At 35.0% G+C, this 23002-nt stretch overlaps 1 protein-coding gene across 1 annotated transcript in view; it reads left to right on the forward strand.

Moving 5' to 3' along the window:
- Window positions 1–5766: 5766 nt before the first annotated feature.
- LOC133206365 (uncharacterized) overlaps window positions 5767–23002 on the forward strand; it is a 33333-nt gene continuing 16097 nt past the window's right edge. Inside the window, exons 1-5 of the mRNA XM_061342320.1 lie at window positions 5767–6013; window positions 12116–12234; window positions 12880–12999; window positions 15142–15228; window positions 18573–18636. Of these exons, the coding sequence (XP_061198304.1) occupies window positions 5803–6013; window positions 12116–12234; window positions 12880–12999; window positions 15142–15228; window positions 18573–18636 (601 nt within the window). The 5' untranslated portion in view covers window positions 5767–5802. The remainder of the gene's footprint in view (window positions 6014–12115; window positions 12235–12879; window positions 13000–15141; window positions 15229–18572; window positions 18637–23002) is intronic.

Here is a 23002-nt window from a genome sequence, read left to right on the forward strand (position 1 = left end):
ACCGATCGTTTGGAGCCTAGTCCACCATTTACTTACATTGGCCTGGATACGTTTGGACCATGGGAGATAGTTACTCGTCGGACGCGTGGAGGATCTGCAAACTCGAAAAGATGGGCAATCTTATTTACCTGCCTTACAACGAGAGGAATTCACATTGAAGTTGTGGAGGAGTTAAGCTCTTCATCATTTATCAATGCCTTTAAGCGGTTTGAAGCCATTCGAGGAAAAGTTACCCAAATTCGTTCAGATCAAGGAACCAATTTCGTGGGTGCTATAAATGACCTGAAAATTGATTCAACTGGACTCAACTTGGAAGACGGTAAAATCAAAAACTTCCTTTATGAGTGTGGAACTACTTGGAAGTTTAATCCACCCCACTCTTTGCATATGGGTGGCGCATGGGAACGCCTCATTGGAGTAGTAAGACGTGTGATTGATGCAGTTATGTTGGAGATACCAGCTAGATCACTAACTCATGAAACACTGACGACATTTATGGCAGAAGTTTCAGCAATCGTAAATGCCAGACCATTAGTCCCCTTATCGGAAGATGCAGATGAACCGTACCCTCTGAGCCCTTCCATGATACTTACCCAGAAAACTCCTGTGATCGTCGACCTTCCTGTTGACAAGATGAACATGTACAAGCTCAGTGGAAACGCGTACAGCATATGGCAGATTTATTCTGGACACGCTGGAGAAAAGAGTATCTTTATACTTTACAGATTCGTCGCAAGTGGACGCGTAGTGAAAGAAACATTACACAAGGTGATATTGTGTTACTTCGCGATAAAGATGTTCATCGTAACCTTTGGCCTATGGGTGTCATTGTGAAAGTGTTTCCCAGTGATGACGGGAAAGTTCATAAAGCTGAAATTCGTGTCGCGAAACGCGGTTGCCAGTCGTCAACATTCATTCGTCCAGTTACAGAGATGGTGCTGCTACTATCCAATGACATTGATGTATAGCTTGTAATTGTATATGTGATGTTAGAAACATCAGACGGGGAGTGTGCTGTCACAGTTCTTATTTTTTATTTATTTTTGTTTGCTTTTTTGTGTAATTATACGGAGTGAAATATGTGTATTATTCAGATATCAGAAAGAGTTATCCTTCTTTGTAAATTTTTGAATTATCTTCCTTGAGTGGAAATCTTTTGTGTCAGGAGTTATCTCCCTCATTTTCTCGTGCAAGTTTTCATTCAGTCTGCCATTAGAGTTCCATCCATGAGGATGTACATGTAACATTCTACCTTCTTACGATTTGTGGCCTATTACCATGTAAGTTTTTATAGGAAACTTTTGTAACTTCATACCTATTATTTGTAAAGTTTTTTGGTGATTATTTATAGAGTTTTTGTGTATTGAAAACTTATTCAGACCGGTATTTTTTGTAAAGTTTAAAGTCACTGAAGTCACGAGAATTAGTTATTGTTATTCAATTTATCTAATATGCTTTATAGTAATTTGTTATTATGATAAGGTTTATAAGTGAGCTATTTCTATGGAACACCGTTATTGTCTTTTTGGTATATCAGTATTATAGTATTTGATTTTGTTTATTTCAGTTATTTACCTCATTCGCTTACTCGCTCGTGTAGACTCACTCGCTCACTTAGGCTCACTCACATAGGCTCACTTTGTCTCACTCACCTAGGCTCATTCGCTCATTCACTGATTGGAATATGAATTCGCTTGTTAATAAATATGGAACCAGTTACCATGTGTTCTTCAATGATCAAGTATGAGGTGTGAGGTGTGAGGTTTAGCTAGCTGTTCCAGACAGCATAAGTAGACTGGGTAATGAGATCAACCCTCAGTAAAGACAACACGTACAGGGATCAGGTGGACTCTTTTCAGCAATCTAGAAGACTTAGATTATGCAGATGACCTGGCTCTACTATCGCATCTGGAAACACAAATGCAAAGAAAAACATCTAATTTACAAATAAATGCCACCAAAATCGGTTTGAATATCAACATAAAGAAAACAGAAGTAATGTCCCTAAATATAAAAATCCCACCCAAAATACAACTGAAGGGAAAAGATGTTAAAATTAAAAATACATCATATTTTACATACCTGAATTGTAGTGACATCAGATGGCGGTGCTGACAAGGACATAATAGCAATATTGGGTAAAGCCAGAGGATCTTTTGTCAAGCTTAAGAATATATGGAAGTCAAACAGCATCAGCAGACACACTAAGATCAAGCTGTATAATAGCTGTGTACTGTCTGTCTTAATGCATGGTGCTGAATGCTGGAGGATGACAGAAAGTGATATAAACAAACTTTCAAGTTTCCATAATGGGTGCCTCAGGAAGATCTTGAGAAAATTTTGGCCAGCAAATATTACCAACAAAAATCTATATGAAACAACAAAAACAACCGATATGAGGACATTACTAAGAAAATACAGATGGAGATGGATTGGCCATGTCTTAAGAAAGCCAACAAGCGATATCACACGAGTGGCACTAAGATGGACCCCAGAAGAGAAAAGGAGGAAAGGCCGACCAAAAACATGGACGCGAACCGTTGAAAAAGAACTGAAGGAAATGAATCTTACCTGGGGAGAGGTGGAGAGGACAGCTAAGAACAGAGAAGAATGGAAATCCCTAGTCCTTGCCCAATGTGCCTCCGGGTGCAACAAGGACTAGGTAGGTAGGTAGGTAGGTACCCGCAGTGTTGAGGTCATCAAATTAATAAATTTCAATAGTGCAAGGGCATAACCAAGTTAAAATTCTATGTTTAATATATAACTATTTTCAACACCCATTGAAGTTTGTGAAAAGTGCTGCGATCATATTATGTAGATTCTACTATTTCATTGTGAAAATCATATTTGTATGACCACAATACTGGATTTTTTTGCTGGTCAGCTGCATTAAATATAGAAATAATTCATTTTCACGATTTCAACAGGATCGCAGGACCTTTCAAATAGCTTAATACTTCTAGAGTTCATTATGAAAAGCCTGTCATGATCCATTGAGGGTATGCCCTTGCACTACTCCACTTGATCGATTTATTAAGACCCTTAGATTACCCTCCAATGCACCTGCATATATATACAAATACATGTATACGACAAAACCGGTTAACAAGAGGTCCAAGGGCCTTAACGGTCATCTGAGTATAATACATCAATTTAGGGGATCCATAGAGTATAAAATAAGCTGATAGATAAAGCTTTGTTGCCCAGACGAAATAGGATGTTCAGGATCAACAGAATAATTATCAAGTATCCAGTAACAACTCATAAAGTAAGTTCTAATCTGTCCCCCATTGATCACTCATTCGGCAAACCTTGGATGATCAAACCTCGACTGTACGACGTAACTTGATATGCGTCTCCGCCTAACATTTGTCTGTTTACTGCTTATTAGGGAAAGGGAAACGCTTTGAAAACGGTAATAAACAAACATCTGACAAACAAAAATCTTTAAGAGCAGTAAGGCAACACTAAGAAAAACACTTACTTAGAAACATGCATATAGTATCTTTATAAAATCACATGTTTGTTAACGGATGGAATTCAGCACACTGTGCACGTGTAATACAGGGCGCAGCCTTGTTGTCTATAAAGTAGCCCCGGTTAAATGGTGGTTTACCTGATACAGCCGAAGTTTAGATGATACGAATCGGTTGCGGTGTGCCGAATTATTTATTACTATCACCATGCATGCAGACTATAACAAAATATTAGTACTTTAGTACTAATTTTAACCCAATATTGGCCTCTCTAGGTCTTTGAAGAACATTTAATAAGTAATTTTTGTCACATTTTTATTTATCCATTATTCGTCAAGTCTACCTGGATCATTAAAACTATGAAGCACTTTTTGTGTCATACAATAAAAATTCTTGCGTAATCAGGGACCTATATACTAAGTATAGTACTTAGTTTATGGGTCCCTGGCATAATTCTCTTTACCTTTTAAATATATTATTTACAGTGATTAATTATCATAGGTGAATGGCAAAGGGGAATAACTTCTCTCAGTATACATGTAATACAAATTAATAGAGCCCTGGACAGGACCAGAACACTTGACCAAATGGTCCATATGTTCAAAAATCTGGTAAAAAATACCCTTGCTTATTAAAACATTTACTCTGTTTGCCTCCGATATGCCCGGGAGCAGAGAAGATTTTCAAAGAAATAAAGAAATAATGCATTTTCTACAGATTCAACACAGTTCAACACCAGAACCCAATTGGAAGAGGTACCCTCATCATCATAACTATGTACTTAGTTGAAGATTTTCAAAGAATTAACACATTTTTACTATATTATCAAACCCCCCCCCCCCTCCCCGAAACACAAGAACCCCTGACCCTGGGACTACAAGTTTGAAAAAAAAAAGCACCCTTGCTCATCATAACTATTCACTTTTTTATCTGCTCAATACTATGTGGTAAAACCAGACGAAACCTTTTCTGGAAAAATAAAACAACAAATCTCTCTCTCTCTCTCTCTCTCTCTCTCTCTCTCTCTCTCTCTCTCTCTTAGCAAATCCAAAAGGGGGTTGTAAATCCCGGCCCCCTCCCTCTAGATCCGCCACTGACATTAGAAAGTGTAAATTTTCAATTGGGGCGGGGTCCTTTTACAGGACCTGGATGCAAGGGAATATTAAAGCCTGTCCTTATTAGTCCCCTACCGGTGAAACCGGAGGGGACTATAGGTTTCCTCTGAGTCTGTCCGTCTGTCTGTCTGTCCCTCTGTCTGTCTGTCAGTCTGTCCCACTTGGTTTTCCGCACTTTTTTCCTAAACGCTTGCAGATATTGAGTTGATTTTTGGTATGTGAGTGTATCTTGATGAGTTACAGATCAAGTCTGCATTTCGTTCCGCTTCATTGATTTTTGACGGAATTGCGGCCTTTTCAATTTTTAGGGGTTTTCCGCAATTTTCTTCTAAATGCTTTCAGATATTTAGCTGATTTTTGGTAAGTCACTTTACCTTGATTAGTTATAGGTCAAGTTTGCATTTCATTCTGCTTCATTGATTTTTGACGGATTTATGGCATTTTCGATTCTTAACGGGAACCAGATTACACTTGCCGGTAGGGGACTAGTATTGCTAATGCAATACTCTCAGAATGCTTGTTTATGTAGTTGTATTCCGCTATCACCTGCATATGGTGTTTATGTCTCCCAACTTATTCGATACTTATTCGATACTCAAGCGCATTCGATCAATTTTAAACCGATACAAGCTACTGACAGATATGTTGATGTTACAGGGATTTCAACAACCTCATTTTAAGTCAGGATTTCGTAAATCCAATGGTCGTTATAATGAACAAATATTATTAGGTCGTATTTAAATTATTTTGACTGACCTATTTCATATCAAATGTTAGGCCTTTGTTTTTTAATGCTAAATTTTTACTACGGAACATTCCGTCTTGACTCTACCTGATCAATATAAATATAGGGCTTACGGCGGGTGTGCCCCATCAAAAGGGAATGCTTTTTTTTTTTTTTTTTAAGATCGATCACTCTATTTTTTCATTATTGAAAAGACGCAATCCGGAACAATCGGGGTCAGAAATCAAAAGTTCTTGATTTATCACATTATACGTAACATAGTTGATAAATTTATGTATGCTGATTGCATGAATGTATTTTAATGCATAAAATGTGCATGGCAAGTATGAAGCGATTCTGTAAATCAGTATAAAGTATATAAAATGAACAAAAATTCGTGAGAATCGGGAGTCGGCAGTGCTACATTTACCGCTTGCCGTTTGCGCGCGCACTTACCAATCTGTAGAAGACTGTCAACTTCCTTTCGATGCAACGCGTAGACAAGTTGAGAGGAATAGGACGTCTTCTCTGTCAAGTCAAGCAGAAGAAGTTTCAGACAGCAAATTTTGCAACACCAGCTACATTTTGTTGTAAAAGGGTTTTTGCAAGACACTTCAGCATTTCAACTCAAGTCAAAATGTCGTACGGTACAGTGGAAAGAGGATGTCCAAATTCTTTGGAATATCGAGTGTTTTTTAGTAAGATGTTTTCGCTGTTTCTTAGGAATTGCTTTCTGAAGTTATTACTTTGACTTTTTTCCCAGAGTTAACTCTTCCAAGAAAATTATGCTCTATTTCGTAATCTTTTTTTATTATTAGAAAGATGGGTTTTTTTGTCCCACGTGTAAAAGGGGGGGGGGGGGGAGATAAGAGCAAGAGTTGGTTCCATAGTGAAAAGAGAAAAATATCTCAAAAAGATTTTTTTTTTTTGTTATCACAAAAAGAATTTATTTTATTGTTATAATTAGATACTTGATATTCTTGCTGCAGTGATACAGTGAATGAGTTGTCTGGCGATGACATGAATTCATTTTGCCATTAATATTCATTAAATTAAGAAATTTACATTTCGACATGTTCAGTAATAAACATGATTAAAGCACTCAAGATTTTTTATATTGATAATTGAATTGGAAACATACAATTGATTATATATTATTTATTTAGTTTGAACTTTCATTAAAGGTTACATTTAAGGTATTAGAGGTGTAATACGCCATTTCCGGTAAAAATGACGGCATTTACCGAGGTGTCTGACATCAGCATGTACTTCGTAAACCAAAATGGTGTGTTGTCAGGACGGCCTAGGACGCTAACATAAAACATACACCAAAGAAAAGGAATATAACTTAGCGGAGGAGAGAATAAATATGATAATACGTAGAAAACACGTTAATATAATTTGTCTGACAAAATATGCAGTAAAAACGATGATACCTTCGAATACACACTTCATGGGTTTTTCCAACTTCTAAAAATAGCACCATTTTCGACGAACGAAAGAAGTATACCTTTCTTCAAAACTTTACATTCGCATCGCAATTTCTTGCGATACTCTCAATATCAGCAAACCGTTTGAGGGGGAAAAATGTACATAATAGGTAGCATTGCGTGCATTGTAGAATCTGCAATTTATAAGTGATGTTCAGTGTCCATACATGTACGTAAAATATCTGAGATGTTCAAAATATATCAGTAAAAAATAATGTAAATATGTTTACAACATTTAAGAAAAAAAAATTATATTAGATATGGGAATAAATGATTTATTCTGGGTTGGGTTAGGGTGATTTTTGTTATTTTATTTACATTAAGTTATTTATTTATTTATTTTTACATAAGTTTACTGTTTAGAAGGGGGGGGGGGGTAAATATTTTTTATTGATATTTTTTATATACATGTGGGGAACAAATTAGTTTTTTTTTTTTACCTTTTGATTAGTGTTTCTGTCAGTATATATTTTAGTCTACATTGTATATTAATGTTTTGATATGTAAAGAACTTCATGCACATGGAAGCTGCAAAAACGTAGGTCATTTTGCAAATCTTTGTCTGGGTCAAGGTCACTGTGACGAGGTCAATCTTCTGAACAAATGAATCTGACTAAAGTGAAGTGTATTCAATATGACAATAACCTGTTGTTTATATATGCTTATTATTTCATTAAGTATCACATATCCCATGACATTTACAAAAAATAATGGCTTAAATTTTTAGGAGTACATCGCTATGATACAGAATATTGATAAATATTGTGGATGGAATAAATTTTTGTTGTTGTTATATTATCACAAACACACCTTACACAAAATTGATATTGTTCTTTTATTGATCTTTCCTACCATATTTTTCTTTGACAGAATATTACAAATGGTTTTATGAAAAAAATCGCCAAAATTGTCACTCAAAGTAGTCAAGTTCTCTCGTGTACAAGTTTTCATATATCATACCTGATGAATTTGAACTAAAAAGAATGCATATATGCAATCTGTACTGCTTAGTGTTGCAGCTGAATGCATGAAACATTCAACTGTTTGCGACTAACTAGAGTAGAGGTAAAAATTACATCTGTACCTTTTGTCTATTAAAGGTGCACCAGTGGTTAGAGGGTAGAGGCATGAAAATAAGTATAGAAAAATTATGTTTGGACAGAATTGCATGAAATTTGGGGAAATATTGCCTGAAGTGTTGTCCATTATAACTAAACTGAATTTAGTCATATTCAAGGTCATGACCATTACACCCCTAATACCTTAATAAAGTTAACCATGTAGACTTCATTTTTAGTAAAATAAGATATCCTCATAAATGAAACCAAAATTTCAATACAGACCTGCTTCTGAACATGCTCCGACAGAAAGTTCACCTGCCATTTGCATTAAAAACAGAGTAACATTCCTTGGTCAAGTTAAAAGATACACAAACATGACACAGGGGTTTGGATTAAAAAAAATTCCATAATATTAAGGGACTATTGTTCAGAATTTTCTTTGCTAAATAAATACTTGAATTTTATTTCCTGCAACTAAAAACTGACCTCAAAGATTTATAACATTAATAGTTTAGCTAAGGAAATTATGAAGTCATTTGAATTTTTTCTCTCAAATAATATATTTTTTTTATTTATTTATTTTTTTTTGGGGGGGGGGGGGGTAGTATTTTAAGCAGGCCAGTGATAATTGTTTATATTACATAACTTATTTTTCACAAATTAAAAAAAAAAAATTAACTTTAAATCCCTATGTACATGATGTACATTTGGAATTTAGTCTTTTATTGCAATAATTGAAATATAATATCAACACATAAATCAAATTATTTCAAACCAAAATTATAAGCATTTCCTTGGTCAATTATTTTAATTCGATATTCATAATTCAGTTGGCAAATACCAGTTTTATTGCGAAATGGCTGTGAAAGTACAATGTGTGCTTCATTAGAAAACTCAACTTTCTCTTTAAAATGCAAAAATCAATTTGATGACAGAGTCCTATATTTGGAATTCTTGATAAGGATTTAAGGTGTGCATTTACATTTTTTCCACTCCAAATGCATATTTTGTATCTTATTTGCCTGCAATCTGTATTATGTAATATATATAGATTACAGATGTAATGATAATGTATCATGTATTGTAACTGAAGGTTTAAACTTACTTGTTATCTCTGTGATGTCTTATACAGTGTCTGTCATGTTTATTTGCATTAAAACCTGCCCTACGTATAGACTGTATCTTCAGTTGTGGCAATTTTTCTACCAAGATCATACCAAGGCTATTGTTTGATCAGTTTTACAAATTACATCCAGAACCACTCCATGTAAAATTACCCTAATTCAATGTCTATGAACAGGGCAGTAAATATTTGAAGGGTGTTTAACTTGTAATTTGAAAAGGAAAACACTTTTTTATGCAGGCGTAATTGGAGATTCAGGCATACAATTTTTGGTCTTTATGTCTGTTGCCTGCAAAAACTTAAACTTTGGTCATAACTTTTGAAGGATGTGTGCTAAGGCTTTCATATTCCACATGTGTATTCCTTGTGGCAAGAAATTTCTATGGGTACCAACATTTTTTACCTTATTAAAAAAAATGTACTAGTTAATCAATAGTCATGCATAAATATCACTGAATTTTATATACATTAACTATCTTTCTATCCCCTTTTGCAAAAGTGCATACCTATAGATTATAGAGTGAACATTGACTTTTTTTCATGTTAAAAATTTAAATTTACTGTAATTATATTTTTTATGTGATATAAATTAAACCAACACCCATTCTTTGGTTTACTGAGTCAGGAAATAATTTTATGGGGTATTTAGACGTATTTACAATAAACAGAGGAATTGAGGAAATTCGGACTACATGGTTACTGTAATAGAAATGTTTGTGAAATACTTTCAAAACACTACTTATCATAAAGTTTAGATCTGATTTGAATATAACTTGGACAGGCCACAAGATTTCAAACTCAGATAAATAATTCTGTGTATCAATATTTAATTTGGAATTATAGTGTTGCCATGGTTACTTAAAATACAAATTTCTGTAAAATACTTCCAAAATCCTACTCCTCTTACAGTCTTGATCTGATTTCAATATAATGTTGCACACAAGTAGACTACTCTAAAATACATAAATCAGTGCATCAGTATTTGACTATGATAAAAGGTGTTGCTATGATTACTAAAAATAGAAATTTTGGTGAAATTCTTTCAAAAGGCTACTCATCCAACAGTTTTAATCTGATTGCAATAAATCTTGCCACAAAGAGACTAAACCAAGGATCATTATCCTATATGTTGCTGTTGCATAGTTTCAAGTGCAAGTGCTATTCTTCTCTTCCTTTGTTATAAATACAAACCAGTAGAGCTACAGTCTCATCATAGACATCTGGTTGGCCTCATGACCTTGACCTTGGAGTTATATGACTTTGAAAGAATTTAACATTGGCAATAAGCTGCCATACAGGGGCAGCAGTGTTTCACAAACATTTCTTGATTGTTTTAGGTATTTCCACATTGGTTTCATCCACATTTGAATTCAATGATGTACAGACAAGTCAAAATAAATAAATTTACAACTATGTTCAGTAGGTCATCACATTTTACAAAACTCTATCTTATAACAGCAACAAAAACTGGTCATAATTATAATGAACAGCTGTTACATATGTGTTGTGAAGGTTTGTGAAGGATTTGTTTGCTAATTATCAGTCTATGCGAAAGTCACCGGACCGTCGGTTTTTACCGGTAAAATTTGGTTCGGGTCGGTAAAAAAATTCAGGATACAGGACCAAATATCCGATGAAAAAATAAGGCCTAAAAATCTGAATTTACATGTTCATATGGTTTTATTTTCCACACATATCCTTTATTCGATCCATTTAGCAGTGATGCATGATTAATTTTAATCTATATCAACCCTGTCATGATCGGTTATTTCTAATTCGAATTTCCTCTGTCATGGAATATAGATCTATAGATAGCACATACGTAGATTCGGTTGGGTAGATTATTTTCATTATTAAACAAGAGTAACTATTATGAGTTACTTCAGGAAATAAATAAATATATTTTAAAGTGCATTTTAAGTTTTAGAAAAAAAATCTTTGACATTGTATACTTCGTTTGTATGTGTCAAATAACCAGAAAAAGAGAAAATTGTATGCATTTGTCATATGTACTACCTTTTAAAAAGGAAACGATAATAAGTTTGTTCATTTCAATTAAATAATTTTTTTTAAATAATCTCAACTCTGGATCTATTTAAGGTTCAATTTAACAGTGAGAATACCCCCCCCCCCCCCTCTTTTCAATCTCTGTATCATAATGATGTATGAATTTAAAGAAAAAGGTCGGCTGGTAAGTGAATTCTTGGTCTGGTAAAATATATATTTTTACCAGACCGTATGTCCTGTAAAAATTTTAGACTTTCGCATAGACTGAATTATGGCCAGTTCGCTTTAATAAATTAGTAGAGCACTTCTCTTGATTGATAAGGGGACTGGGTTCAAAACCTGATCTAGAACCTGGTTTCTTCCACAGTACATCTAACAGCTACTCATATTGGTATATTAGTTTGAACTTTAGTCTGTAAATGTCACAGTCTTCCACATTAAGTCTAACAGTTTTTTTATATTATTATATTAGATTGACCTCTAGTCTGTAAATGTCACAGTCTTCCACATTACATATATAAACTTTTTTTTATTATATTAGATTGACCTCTCTGCTAATGACACAGTCTAAGTTCAATATGTACACCAAAGAAATTAATTATGATGGTCTCGGTGAAGATTTTACTGTTAAAGGCTTAAATTGTGGGGGGAAAAGGGGGGGGGGGGGGCTTTAGGTTGGAGCTCCAATCTGGCAGATATGTTTAGTTTCTCTTTAGTACATGTAGTATATATAGTAGTATATTATATATATATATATATATATATATATATATATATATATATATATATATATATATATATATATATATATAAATATAAATATATAGATATATATATATATATATATATATATATATATATATATATATATATATATATATATATATATATAACTACTATATAAACTACATGTACTAAAAAAAATGCAATTGAAATCTGACTCAAGACATCAAAAAGCTGGAAAATATTTCTATGCATGTTCTTTAAATTTTCAAGACATAAATTTTTTTTAGATTTCAAAATACATTTTAAAAATCTTAATTATATCAGTATTGAAAGGTTTACTGCACCATATGAGCTGTTGTACACAAAGCAATATCTCTATGTCATGTTTTACAGGTGGCCCCAGTGGAAATGTTGTTTCTCCATTCCATGACATTCCTCTTTTTGCCAACACAGAGAAGACTGTCCTGAATATGGTGGTTGAAATTCCTCGCTGGACAAATAGTAAAATGGAGGTATAAAAATCCTTGATGAGATCCTAATATTAAATAATTCCATAAATAAATGAAAGATCTCCATTATGCATGTACTTCATTTACTTCAATTACCTCTGAGTAATTGCATTATGTTAAAGTCCTATATGAGCTGACAAGCTTGTTCAAGTAGATACATGTATATCAAGTATAGAGGTGTAACGATACAGCGATACATTGATCACATGAGCTCAAAATACGCATATCATATTATTAGATATGTATTGTGATATGGTAAGAGTTAATTTTTATTGTCTCACTTGAAAAATCTATGTAAAACCTAACGTATTGACATGTTCCCAAATGGAGGAAAACAAGGTAAATTTTGAATGATAAATCTTGAGACTGTGGATTCACCGTGATAAATTTTGTAAGCAATGTTAAGATATTCATTTCATATTTTCTACCACTGTGGAGGTTTGCAACACAGAAATGTGTAAAGATATCAGTTTGTTCAATTATTGACACCTGTGTCATTATACATTGTGTATTGCATGTCTGTATCGTGATACGTATCGTATTGCGATACTCAGGCCTAAATCAAGTATGCACAATCTGTTGATTGTGTATGAGCCATTTTTCATCGATGGATTAACAATATAGTTAATTGATTTTGATTGTTTTTAGATATGCAAGGAGGAGAAACTGAACCCCATTAAGCAAGATGTTAAAAAGGGAGCTTTGAGATTTGTGAAGAATGTTTTTCCACACCACGGCTACATTTGGAATTATGGTGCTTTTCCACAGGTATAGCAGGATGCTTTACTGAAGTGAAGACTAAACTTCACAGACGATTTGTTTTTAGCTCACCTGAACTAAAGGTTCAAGTGAGCTTTTCTGATCAAAAAGTGTCTGGTGTCCGTCTGTCATGTGTTGTCTGTAAACTTTTCACATTTTTTACTTCTTCTCCAGAACCACTGGGCTAATTTCAACCAAACTTGCCACAAAGTTTCCTTGTGTGAAGGGGATTTAAGTTTGTTCACAGGAAGTGCTCCAACCTCTTTCAAGGGGAGGTAATTAATAATTTGTGAAAATTTGGTGGCATCTTTTAAAAATCTTCTCAAGAACCACTGAACCAGAAGAGTTGAATCTTATGTGAAAGCTTCTTTACATACTGTAGATTCAAATTTGTTCAAATCATGATCCCCATGGATAGAGTGGGGCCACAACAGGGGATCAAAGTTATATCTTTAAAAATCTTCTCAAGAACAACAAAGCCATTATTTCTATTAGTCATATTAATATAGAAGCATCCTCGGCTGGTATAGATTCAAGATTGTTCAAATTATGACCCCTGTGGGTAGGGTTGGCCACAACAGGGGATCAGAGTTGTACATATGAAAATATAGGAAAATTCTTTACAAAAATATTCTCAAGAACAGCAAAGCCAAGATTAGTTATATTTATACTGAAGCATCCTCAGTGTAGATTCAAGATTGTTCAAATCACGATTCCTGGGTGTAGGGTGGGGCCACAACATGGAAACAAAGTTATCTGTAAAAGTCTCTAGAAAATATCTTCTAAAATCTTTTTAAGAGTAGCAAATCCATGATCAGTCATATTTGTATTGAATCTCTTCAGGCAGTGTAGATTGAAGTTTGTTTAAATTATAACCCCTGGGTATAGGGTGGGGCAGAAATGGGGGATCAAAGTTTTACATAGAAATATATAGGAGGTATCCTCCCAGAAAAAGTAAAGCCATGATTAGTCATATTTATATGGAAGCATCTGCAGGTAGTGTAGATTCAATTCTGTTCAAATCATGACCCCCAGGAATAGGGTGGGGCCACAATTGGCTATCAAAGTTATACAAAGGAATATTTAATTGTAAAGCACTTTTTATTCATGAGAACTTTATTTTCGCGTAATTACATGAGTTTGTCTGCTCTTGAAAATTTTATTCTATAAATAAATAATATATATTTGTAAATGTTAAGGATTATATATACAAAAATCACATCTTGTGAAAATTTTATCTCGCTTATAAATACCAGATAGCTACCTTGCGAAAATAAGTTGGCACAAAAATATAGCAATCTACAGTGGGGGGGGGGGGGGTGTCTCAAAAATCTCCTTCTCACTCAAGAAAGGCAAAGCCATGATTAGTCATATTTATATGGAAGCATCCACAGGTAGTGTAGATTAAAGTTTGTTCAAATCATGACCCCCTGGGGTTGGGTGGGGCCATAATATGTGATAAAAGTTTTACATTAGAATCTGAGAAAGAAAGAATCTGCTGATGAAAAACAGAAGGGCCATAGATACTCATGTGAGCATTGTGGCCCATGGGCCTCTTGGTTTTTAAGGGTTTTTTTCCATGAGTAGTAAATACTAGAGTAAGTATACAATTTTGCAAGATATGAGGTGATTTTCTGAACATGTTTAACTTTCTTAATTCTAGACCTACAAAATATTCAAATTATATGATTTCTTTTGTTTGAGGAATGAATTAGACAGAAATCATTTTCTACTTGGTGTTATAATGAACTACTTGTTTGGAATTACAAGGTTTTCATTCAAATACCTGGTTAATGTCACGTGGTTCTTTAGAACTGGTCTCATTAGCAAGGATATATTTGAGGTGAATAGTTGTTTAAATGCCAGTTTAGGACAACACATAGAGCACGATTAAAGTTTAAATTTTATTTATTCAATTCAACATTACAATATACATGTATATAATTTAATATAGATTTTCATATTTTATATGTTATGTGTACATTGTACAATAGAGCTGCTACGTGTCTTTGCTATGTCCAAATAGTGTGTTGTTGTTAATTGTACTTTCATTTGAAAGTAATAAATAGATTTAAATTAGAAACTAATTCCTTACAAACAAACATGATATTACAAAATTTGTAATCTTTTGTGTATATACTGCATCTTTAGACATGGGAGGATCCAAAGCATGAGACCCCTGAAACCAAAACCCTAGGAGATAATGACCCTCTGGATGTCTGTGAAATAGGTCAAAAGGTAACTATCTGAACAGTGTATGGGCTGTAGAGTTTATGTTGGGAATGTATCATTTAGCATTAGAGGATAAATTTATGAGTTGAATGATTATAAAGAGAACTGCAGGTTGAATACATTCTCAATATCAATATTATTGGGACTTGCACAGAATAGTTTTTATCAGAATATGTTTTAGGACATAATGCTTTTTAAATGTACATGTACCTAATATCTTGGGGGGGGGGGGGTGTTATGGTATCAATTGAAGTTCATAAGCTCTCCAGGCATTGTCTTGAGTGGATTTTAAAAACTTACCCAAACAGAATGTTTCAGTGTGTTGATGAATGGCAGAAGAAAAGAGGGCATATCGTTTTGATTTGAAAATATACACAATGAATACTGCATGTTTTATCATGATCTACAAACTATTTATTTACAAAATGCTGATACTGGTGTTTGTCTTAGAAGGGTGGGGGAAAAGTATATTTATGGTATGTGCAGAGGAATTTCCAAATGAATGTAGCTAAGTTCCTTTCACTGAAAATGTTTTGTAAGCTTAAAAGCAAGGCTTTTGATATTAATTAATAAAATTATAATAATCCTCCTTAAGTTTTTTCCGTTGATTTATATTTAAAAAAAAAAGTAGATGAATTTCAGCATCATAGTAAATGTTTGTTTACAGTCAAATGTGTCTGGTTAATTCAACCCTGTTTTAATCAGACCTAGGCTTAAAGTATCCAGTCTATAATGGATCTTTTGTTTAACTTGTTTATTTTTATATTATTACAAAAGCCCAAACTTTTGGTTGTTTTTCATGTTATTGAAGCCTTTCAGACATTTTATTTTTGTTTGTATTTTTAGGTCACCTGAGTCACTCAGGTGACCTATTGCTATCTGTTTTTGTCCGTCGTCGTGCGTTAACTTTTGAACATTTTTAACTTCTTCTCTAGAACCGCTCAACCAATTTCAACCAAATTTGGTATATAGCATATATGGGTGAAGGGGAACAAAAATTGTGAATTTCATGGTCCCTGCCCCCCCCCCCCCCCCCCCCGGGGCCTGAGGGGTGGGGCTAAAACCACCAAAAATAATGCAATCTTTAAAAATCTTCTTCTTTACTCCCGGACATGAAGCAGTCAAACTGTTGGCATCATTGTGATAAGCATTGAGCCCTCTACCAAAATTGTGAAATTCATGGCCCCAGGGTTAGGGGTTCTGGCCCCAGGGTGGGGCTATATAGATCATATAGTGAAAGTGCATAAATTCTTTGAAAATCTTCTTCTCTGCTCCTGGGTATTAAATAAAGGAACTAAGTACATAGTTATGATGAGCAAGACTGTCTCTTCCAAAATTGTGAAATTCATGGCCCCAGGGTCAGGGGTTCTGGTGTTAGGGCGGGGCTGTATTGATTATATAGTGAAAATGCATTAATTCTTTGAAAATCTTCTTCTCTGCTCCTGGGTATTAAATAAAGGAACTAAGTACATAGTTATGATGAGCAAGAGTGCCTCTTCCAAAATTGTGAAATTCATGGCCCCAGGGTCAGGGGTTCTGGTGTTAGGGCGGGGCTGTATTGATTATATAGTGAAAATGCATTAATTCTTTGAAAATCTTCTTCTCTGCTCCTGGGTATTAAATAAAGGAACTAAGTACATAGTTATGATGAGCAAGAGTGCCTCTTCCAAAATTGTGAAATTCATGGCCCCAGGGTCAGGGGTTCTGGTGTTAGGGTGGGGCTATATAGATCATATAGTGAAAGTGCATTAATTCTTTGAAAATCTTCTTCTCTGCTCCTGGGTATTAAATAAAGGAACTAAGTACATAGTTATGATGAGCAAGAGTGCCTCTTCCAAAATTGTGAAATTTATTGCCCCAGGGTCAGGGGTTCTGGCCCCAGGGTGGGGCTATATAGATCATATAGTGAAAGTGCATTAATTCTTTGAAAATCTTCTTCTCTGCTCCTGGGTATTAAATAAAGTTACCAAGTACATAGTTATGATGAGCAAGAGTGCCTCTTCCAAAATTTTGAAATTCATGGCCCCAGGGTCAGGGGTTTTGGTGTTAGGGTGGGGCTGTATTGATTATATAGTGAAAATGCATTAATTCTTTGAAAATCTTCTTCTCTGCTCCTGGGTATTAAATAAAGGAACTAAGTACATAGTTATGATGAGCAAGAGTACCTCTTCCAAAATTGTGAAATTCATGGCCCCAGGGTCAGGGGTTCTGGTGTTAGGGCAGGGCTCTATAAATTATATAGTGAAAATGCATTAATTCTTCGAAAATCTTCTTCTTTGCTCCTGGGTATTTAATAAAGTAACTAAGTACGTAGTTATGATGAGGAGGTGGGCCTCTTCCAGAATTGTGAAAGCCATGGCCCCTGGGTCAGGGGTTCTGGTGTTAGGGCGGGGCTCTATTGATTATATAGTAAAAATGCTTTAATTTTTTGAAAATCTTCTTCTCTGCTCCTGGGTATTATTTAAACAAACTAAGTGCATGGTTATGATGCATAAGGATGCCTTTTCAAAAATTGTGAATTTCATGGCCCCAGGGTCAGGGGTTCTGGTGTTAGGGTGGGGCTGTATTGATTATATAGTGAAAATGCATTGATTCTTTGAAAATCTTCTTCTCTGCTACTGGAGACTATTTAAACGCATAAGGATGCCTTTTCAAAAATTGTGAATTTCATGGCCCCAGGGTCAGGGGTTCTGGTGTTAGGGCGGGGCTCTATTGATTATATAGTGAAAATGCATTGATTCTTTGAAAAACTTCTCTGCTACTGGAGATTATTTAAACAAACTAAGTGCATGATTATGATAGACAAGGATGCCTCTTCCAAAATTTTTAAATATATGGCCTCAGTTTTTGGGGTTCTTGAGGAGGGGGGGGGGGCTAGGGCAACAATGCTTCATCTATCAGTGTATTTAACTTCTAAATTGTTGTATTATACTCAGGTGACCGTTAAGGCCCTTGGGCCTCTTGTTTTAATTTGTAATTTCATTTTGATACTCTTTAATTTTAGAATGCTTTTCACTGTGGAATCTTTTTAATTCGTGGGGGGAAATTTTCATGGGAAAATAAAATTTTACTTGTTAGAGGGGATGTAATTTCATGGGTTACTCGTTTATACTGTAGATTCAACGAATCAGTATGCTTACAAAATAAATGTTCTTGGGGATGTAAATTCGTAGGTAAGGGTGACCCACGAAATCCACAAACATTGGTCCCCCACGAACAATGTTGATTCCACAGTATATAGTTGCAGTTCATTATTTTTATATAACATAAATTATGTTCTTCTTTCAGCAAAATAACATTAAAAAAAGGTAAATGTATCAAAAGAATTTATGATTAATTATTTTTCCCAGGTTCATAAACGGGGAGCTGTAATCCAGGTGAAGGTCCTGGGTGTAATGTGTCTGATTGATGAGGGTTGGTGTTTATTCATTTTAATTTTAGTATATTAAGTTAACAGAAACTTATCGTGATTTCAAGCTTTAATGTAGCATTTAATTTTGTAAAAAGAACCTTTTTTTTCTTGAAACTAGTCCAATACTGTTATAGTTGACATATGTGATACATATACCACAGTCAGTATCTGATAAAGTTCAGTGAATCGGTAGATATTTACAATGAAAAAAATAATGTCTTTAAATTTTGTAACAGCAAAATTATTGAACCCAGGTCAAAAATTTTTAAATATTACCAAACTTTAGCGGTCTTGATTTTCTAACACTTTTTAGCTCACCTCGACGAAGTCGAGATGAGCTTATGCTATACCCCCGGCGTTGGCGTCGGCGTCCCAGTTAAAGTTTTAGGAGCAAGTCCATTCCCAAGTAACTATAAGCCCTACCTGGACCAAACTTGCATGGATGATGCATCTGGGGATGGACACTACCACACTTGCTTCGGATGCTGGATCTGACCTAGATTTTCCAGATGAGTGACCAGGTTAAAGTTTTTGGAGCAGGTCCATTCCCAAGTAACTATAAGCCCTACCTGAACCAAACTTGCATGGATGATGCATCTGGGGATGGACACTACCACACTTGCTTCGGATGCTGGATCTGACCTAGATTTTCCAGATGAGTGACCAGGTTAAGGTTTTTGAAGCAGGTCCATTCCCAAGTAACTATAAGTCCTACCTGGACCAAACTTGCATGGATGATGCATTTAGGGATGGACACTACCACACTTGCTTCGGATGCTGGATCTGACCTAGATTTTCCAGATGAGTGACCAGGTTAAAGTTTTTGGAGCAGGTCTATTCCCAAGTAACTTTAAGCCCTACCTGGGGCCATCATTAAAAATATCTTTGTTTCCCCTAACCCGACCCTAAAATCTCAAGTTGGGTAGGTAGGTAGGTAAAATGCTTTTTTTTCTGACAGCATTTTTGAAAATGCATTCTGGAAAATTGAATAATATCTTTATAAATAAGAAAGAACAAAAGAAACCGATTTTTAAACTGAATATCATACAAATGAAATTTAAAAGCAACATGTATGGTAAATTAATTCACAAATAATATTCATTTGAATTTGTGAAATGTCTCAGGCCAGTGTAAAGAGAAGATTCGCAAATACTCAACCATTGGACATCCGAGTATATTTTCCAAACCTACATGTACTATCATCTTCAAGTGCTTACACAGACAGAATGTCAAGGGCCTCACGTGGCAAAGTGATTCTAGTATTTCGTTTTGGAGTCACGACGTAATTTGGGAGCTTATTCTAAGTCTCAGGTCCCAATGTGGGACGTGGACACTGGTCAGTCGAACGACACCGTAAAAACATAGGTTCATGTCGCAGTATAGATGTTGGCACGAAAAGGATACCTTACTGATGCTTAATGATCAATGGTCATAAGTGCCGAGTAAAAGTCTAAATTTGGAGCCCTCCACCAGGCACATGTTCAAATGTTGTCTGCTCAACAATTTTTAAAGGGATTTTAAAGCAAAGATACAACCTATTTTCAAGGGCCTAGCTAAAGAAAAATACACTGGACGTCTGAGGAAGCCGTACCATAAGCCAATTTTAAAGATTTCAACACTATTTGGAAAGAATGAACATGTATATACTATGTCTAATTCAACCAAACCATATCTAAAAAGGATTAAAATGTCATTATCTAATGTTATACTCCTGTGATCCTGTATAGTAAAAATAGGATCATACATGAACTGATTATTAGATCAAAACGAATGAAATGCAGTGAAAATTGTTGATATGTATACACAAGGTGGACCCCTCATCTGCTCATGAGGTAGTTGCCATGCTTACTACGTATGTTAATTTTAGAAGACACATTTGTAAATACCATCTAAACACTGCTTAGTCATGGTATATTTAATTCACAAAATGTTTCAAAAGTGTAGGATTCTAATAAGTTAAAGATATATATATATATAGATAGATAGATATGTCGACGTCGCCATTGTTTAATTACACAAACTAACTCTCTGTGACCATATATTGTGGGTGCCAAATCAGAGTAGAACAAGAGCCGCCGTTCTGATAAAAATGGATTTTGATGAAATTGTATTTAATAAAGTTGATAAACAATAAAAAAAAATATTTGAATAATCTTATTAAAAAAAACTTTTCAGTCGGCGGGATTAAAGTGGGTCGGACGCATTAGGGGAAACAAAGGTATTTTTTATTTTGGCCTGGACCAAACTTGCATGGATGATGCATCTAGGGATGGATACTTCCACATTTGCCTTGGATGCTGGATCTGACCTAGATTTTCCAGATGAGTGACCAGGTTAAAGTTTTTGGAGCAGATACATTCCCAAGTAACTATAAGCCCTACCTGAACCAAACTTGCATGGATGATGCATCTAGGAATGGACACTTCCACACTTGCTTCGGATGCTGAATCTGACCAAGATTTTCCAGATGAGTGAATTTTAGCCATATTTTAATCAAATTAGCATGGATGATGTATCTTAGGATGGACACTTTCAGACTTGTTTCGGATTCTGAATCTGACCTACATTTTCCAGATGAGTGACCAGGGTAATGTTTTTGGAGTAGCTATATAATATTATGGCATGTTGTGATTAAACTTGCATGGATGATGCATCTAAGGATGAAAACTTCAAGACTTGCTTTGGATGTTGGAACTGACCAAAATTTTCTTGATTAGTAAACAGGTTTAAAGCTTTTTTGAGCAGGTTTATTTCCAAGTGACTGTAAGTCCTTCTTAAACCAAACTTGTATGGATATTGATCTTGGGATGAACACTAACTAGAAAAAATATGATGTGAGATTTGCCTTACTTATAGATAACCTTCGTTGAGGTGAGCTTCGTAATCTTTGATTACCTATGTTTAAAAAGGACAGTACTATATTTACAAATCAAATACTGTAAGGATAAAAAAATTTAAATTGGAGAAACATTTTATAAAATCTTAATTAGGGCCCAGCAAGGATTTGTGGATGCCCTATAGTAATTACTCTGTCTGTCTGTCATTCTTCCGTTCACAAATTTTCAGTTTTTAGCTCACTTGAGCTGAAAGCTCAAGTGAGCTTTTCTGATCACATTTTGTCCGGCGTCCGTCTGTCTGTCCGTCTGTCTGTCTGTAAACTTTTCACATTTTCGACTTCTTCTCAAGAACCACTGGGCCAATTTCAACCAAACTTGCCACAAAGTATCCTTGGGTAAAGGGGATTCAAGTTTGTTCAAATGAAGGGCCATGCCCTCTTTCAAGGGGAGATAATTAGGAATTAGTGAAAAAATAATGGCAACATTTAAAAATCTTCTTCTCAAGAACCATAGGGCCAGGAAAGATGAAACTCAAGTGGAAGCATCCTCAGGTAGTGTACATTCAAGTTTGTTCAAATCATGACCCCCGGGGGTAGGGCGGGGCCACAATGGAGGATCAAAGTTTGACATAGAAATATATAGGAAAATATCTATAAAAATCTTCTTCTCAAGAATAGCAAAGCCATGATGAGTCATATTTATATGGAAGCATCCTCAGGTAGTGTAGATTCAAGTTTGTTCAAACCATGACCCCCGGGGGTAGGGCGGGGCCACAATGGAGGATTAAAGTTTGACATAGAAATATATAGGAAAAATGTTTAATAATCTTCTTCTCAAGAACAGCAAAGCCATGATGAGTCATATTTATATGGAAGCATCTTCAGGTAGTGTAGATTCAAGTTTGTTCAAACCATGACCCCAGGGGGTAGGGCAGGGCCACAATGGAGGATCAAAGTTTTACATAGAAATATATAGGAAAAATCTTTAATAATCTTCTTCTCAAGAACAGCAAAGCCATGATGAGTCATATTTATATGGAAGCATCTTCAGGTAGTGTAGATTCAAGTTTGTTAAAATCATGACCCCAGGGGGTAGGGCGGGGCCACAATGGAGGATCAAAGTTTTATATAGAAATATATATATAGGAAAAATCTTTGAAAATCTTCTTCTCAAGAACAGCAAAGCCATGATGAGTCATATTTATATGGAAGCATCCTCAGGTAGTGTAGATTCAAGTTTGTTCAAATCATGACCACCGGAGGTAGGGCAGGGCTGCAATGGACTATCAAAGTTGTACATAGAAATTTATAGGAAAAATCTTCTTCTCAGGAACAGCAAAGCCCAGATTGTTCATATTTATATGGAAGCATCCACAGGTAGTGTAGATTCAAATTTATTCAAATCATGACCCCGGGGGTAGGGCGGGGCCACAATGGACTATCAAAGTTTTACATAGAAATGTATAGGAAAAATTTTAAAAATCTTCTTCTCAGGAACGGCAAAGCCCTGATTGATCATATTTATGGGGAAG

Source organism: Saccostrea echinata, unplaced genomic scaffold (assembly GCF_033153115.1).
Source record: "Saccostrea echinata isolate AGI-Se365-2 ecotype Australia unplaced genomic scaffold, CSIRO_AGI_Sech_v1 ptg000002l, whole genome shotgun sequence".
Classification (NCBI taxonomy): domain Eukaryota; kingdom Metazoa; phylum Mollusca; class Bivalvia; order Ostreida; family Ostreidae; genus Saccostrea; species Saccostrea echinata.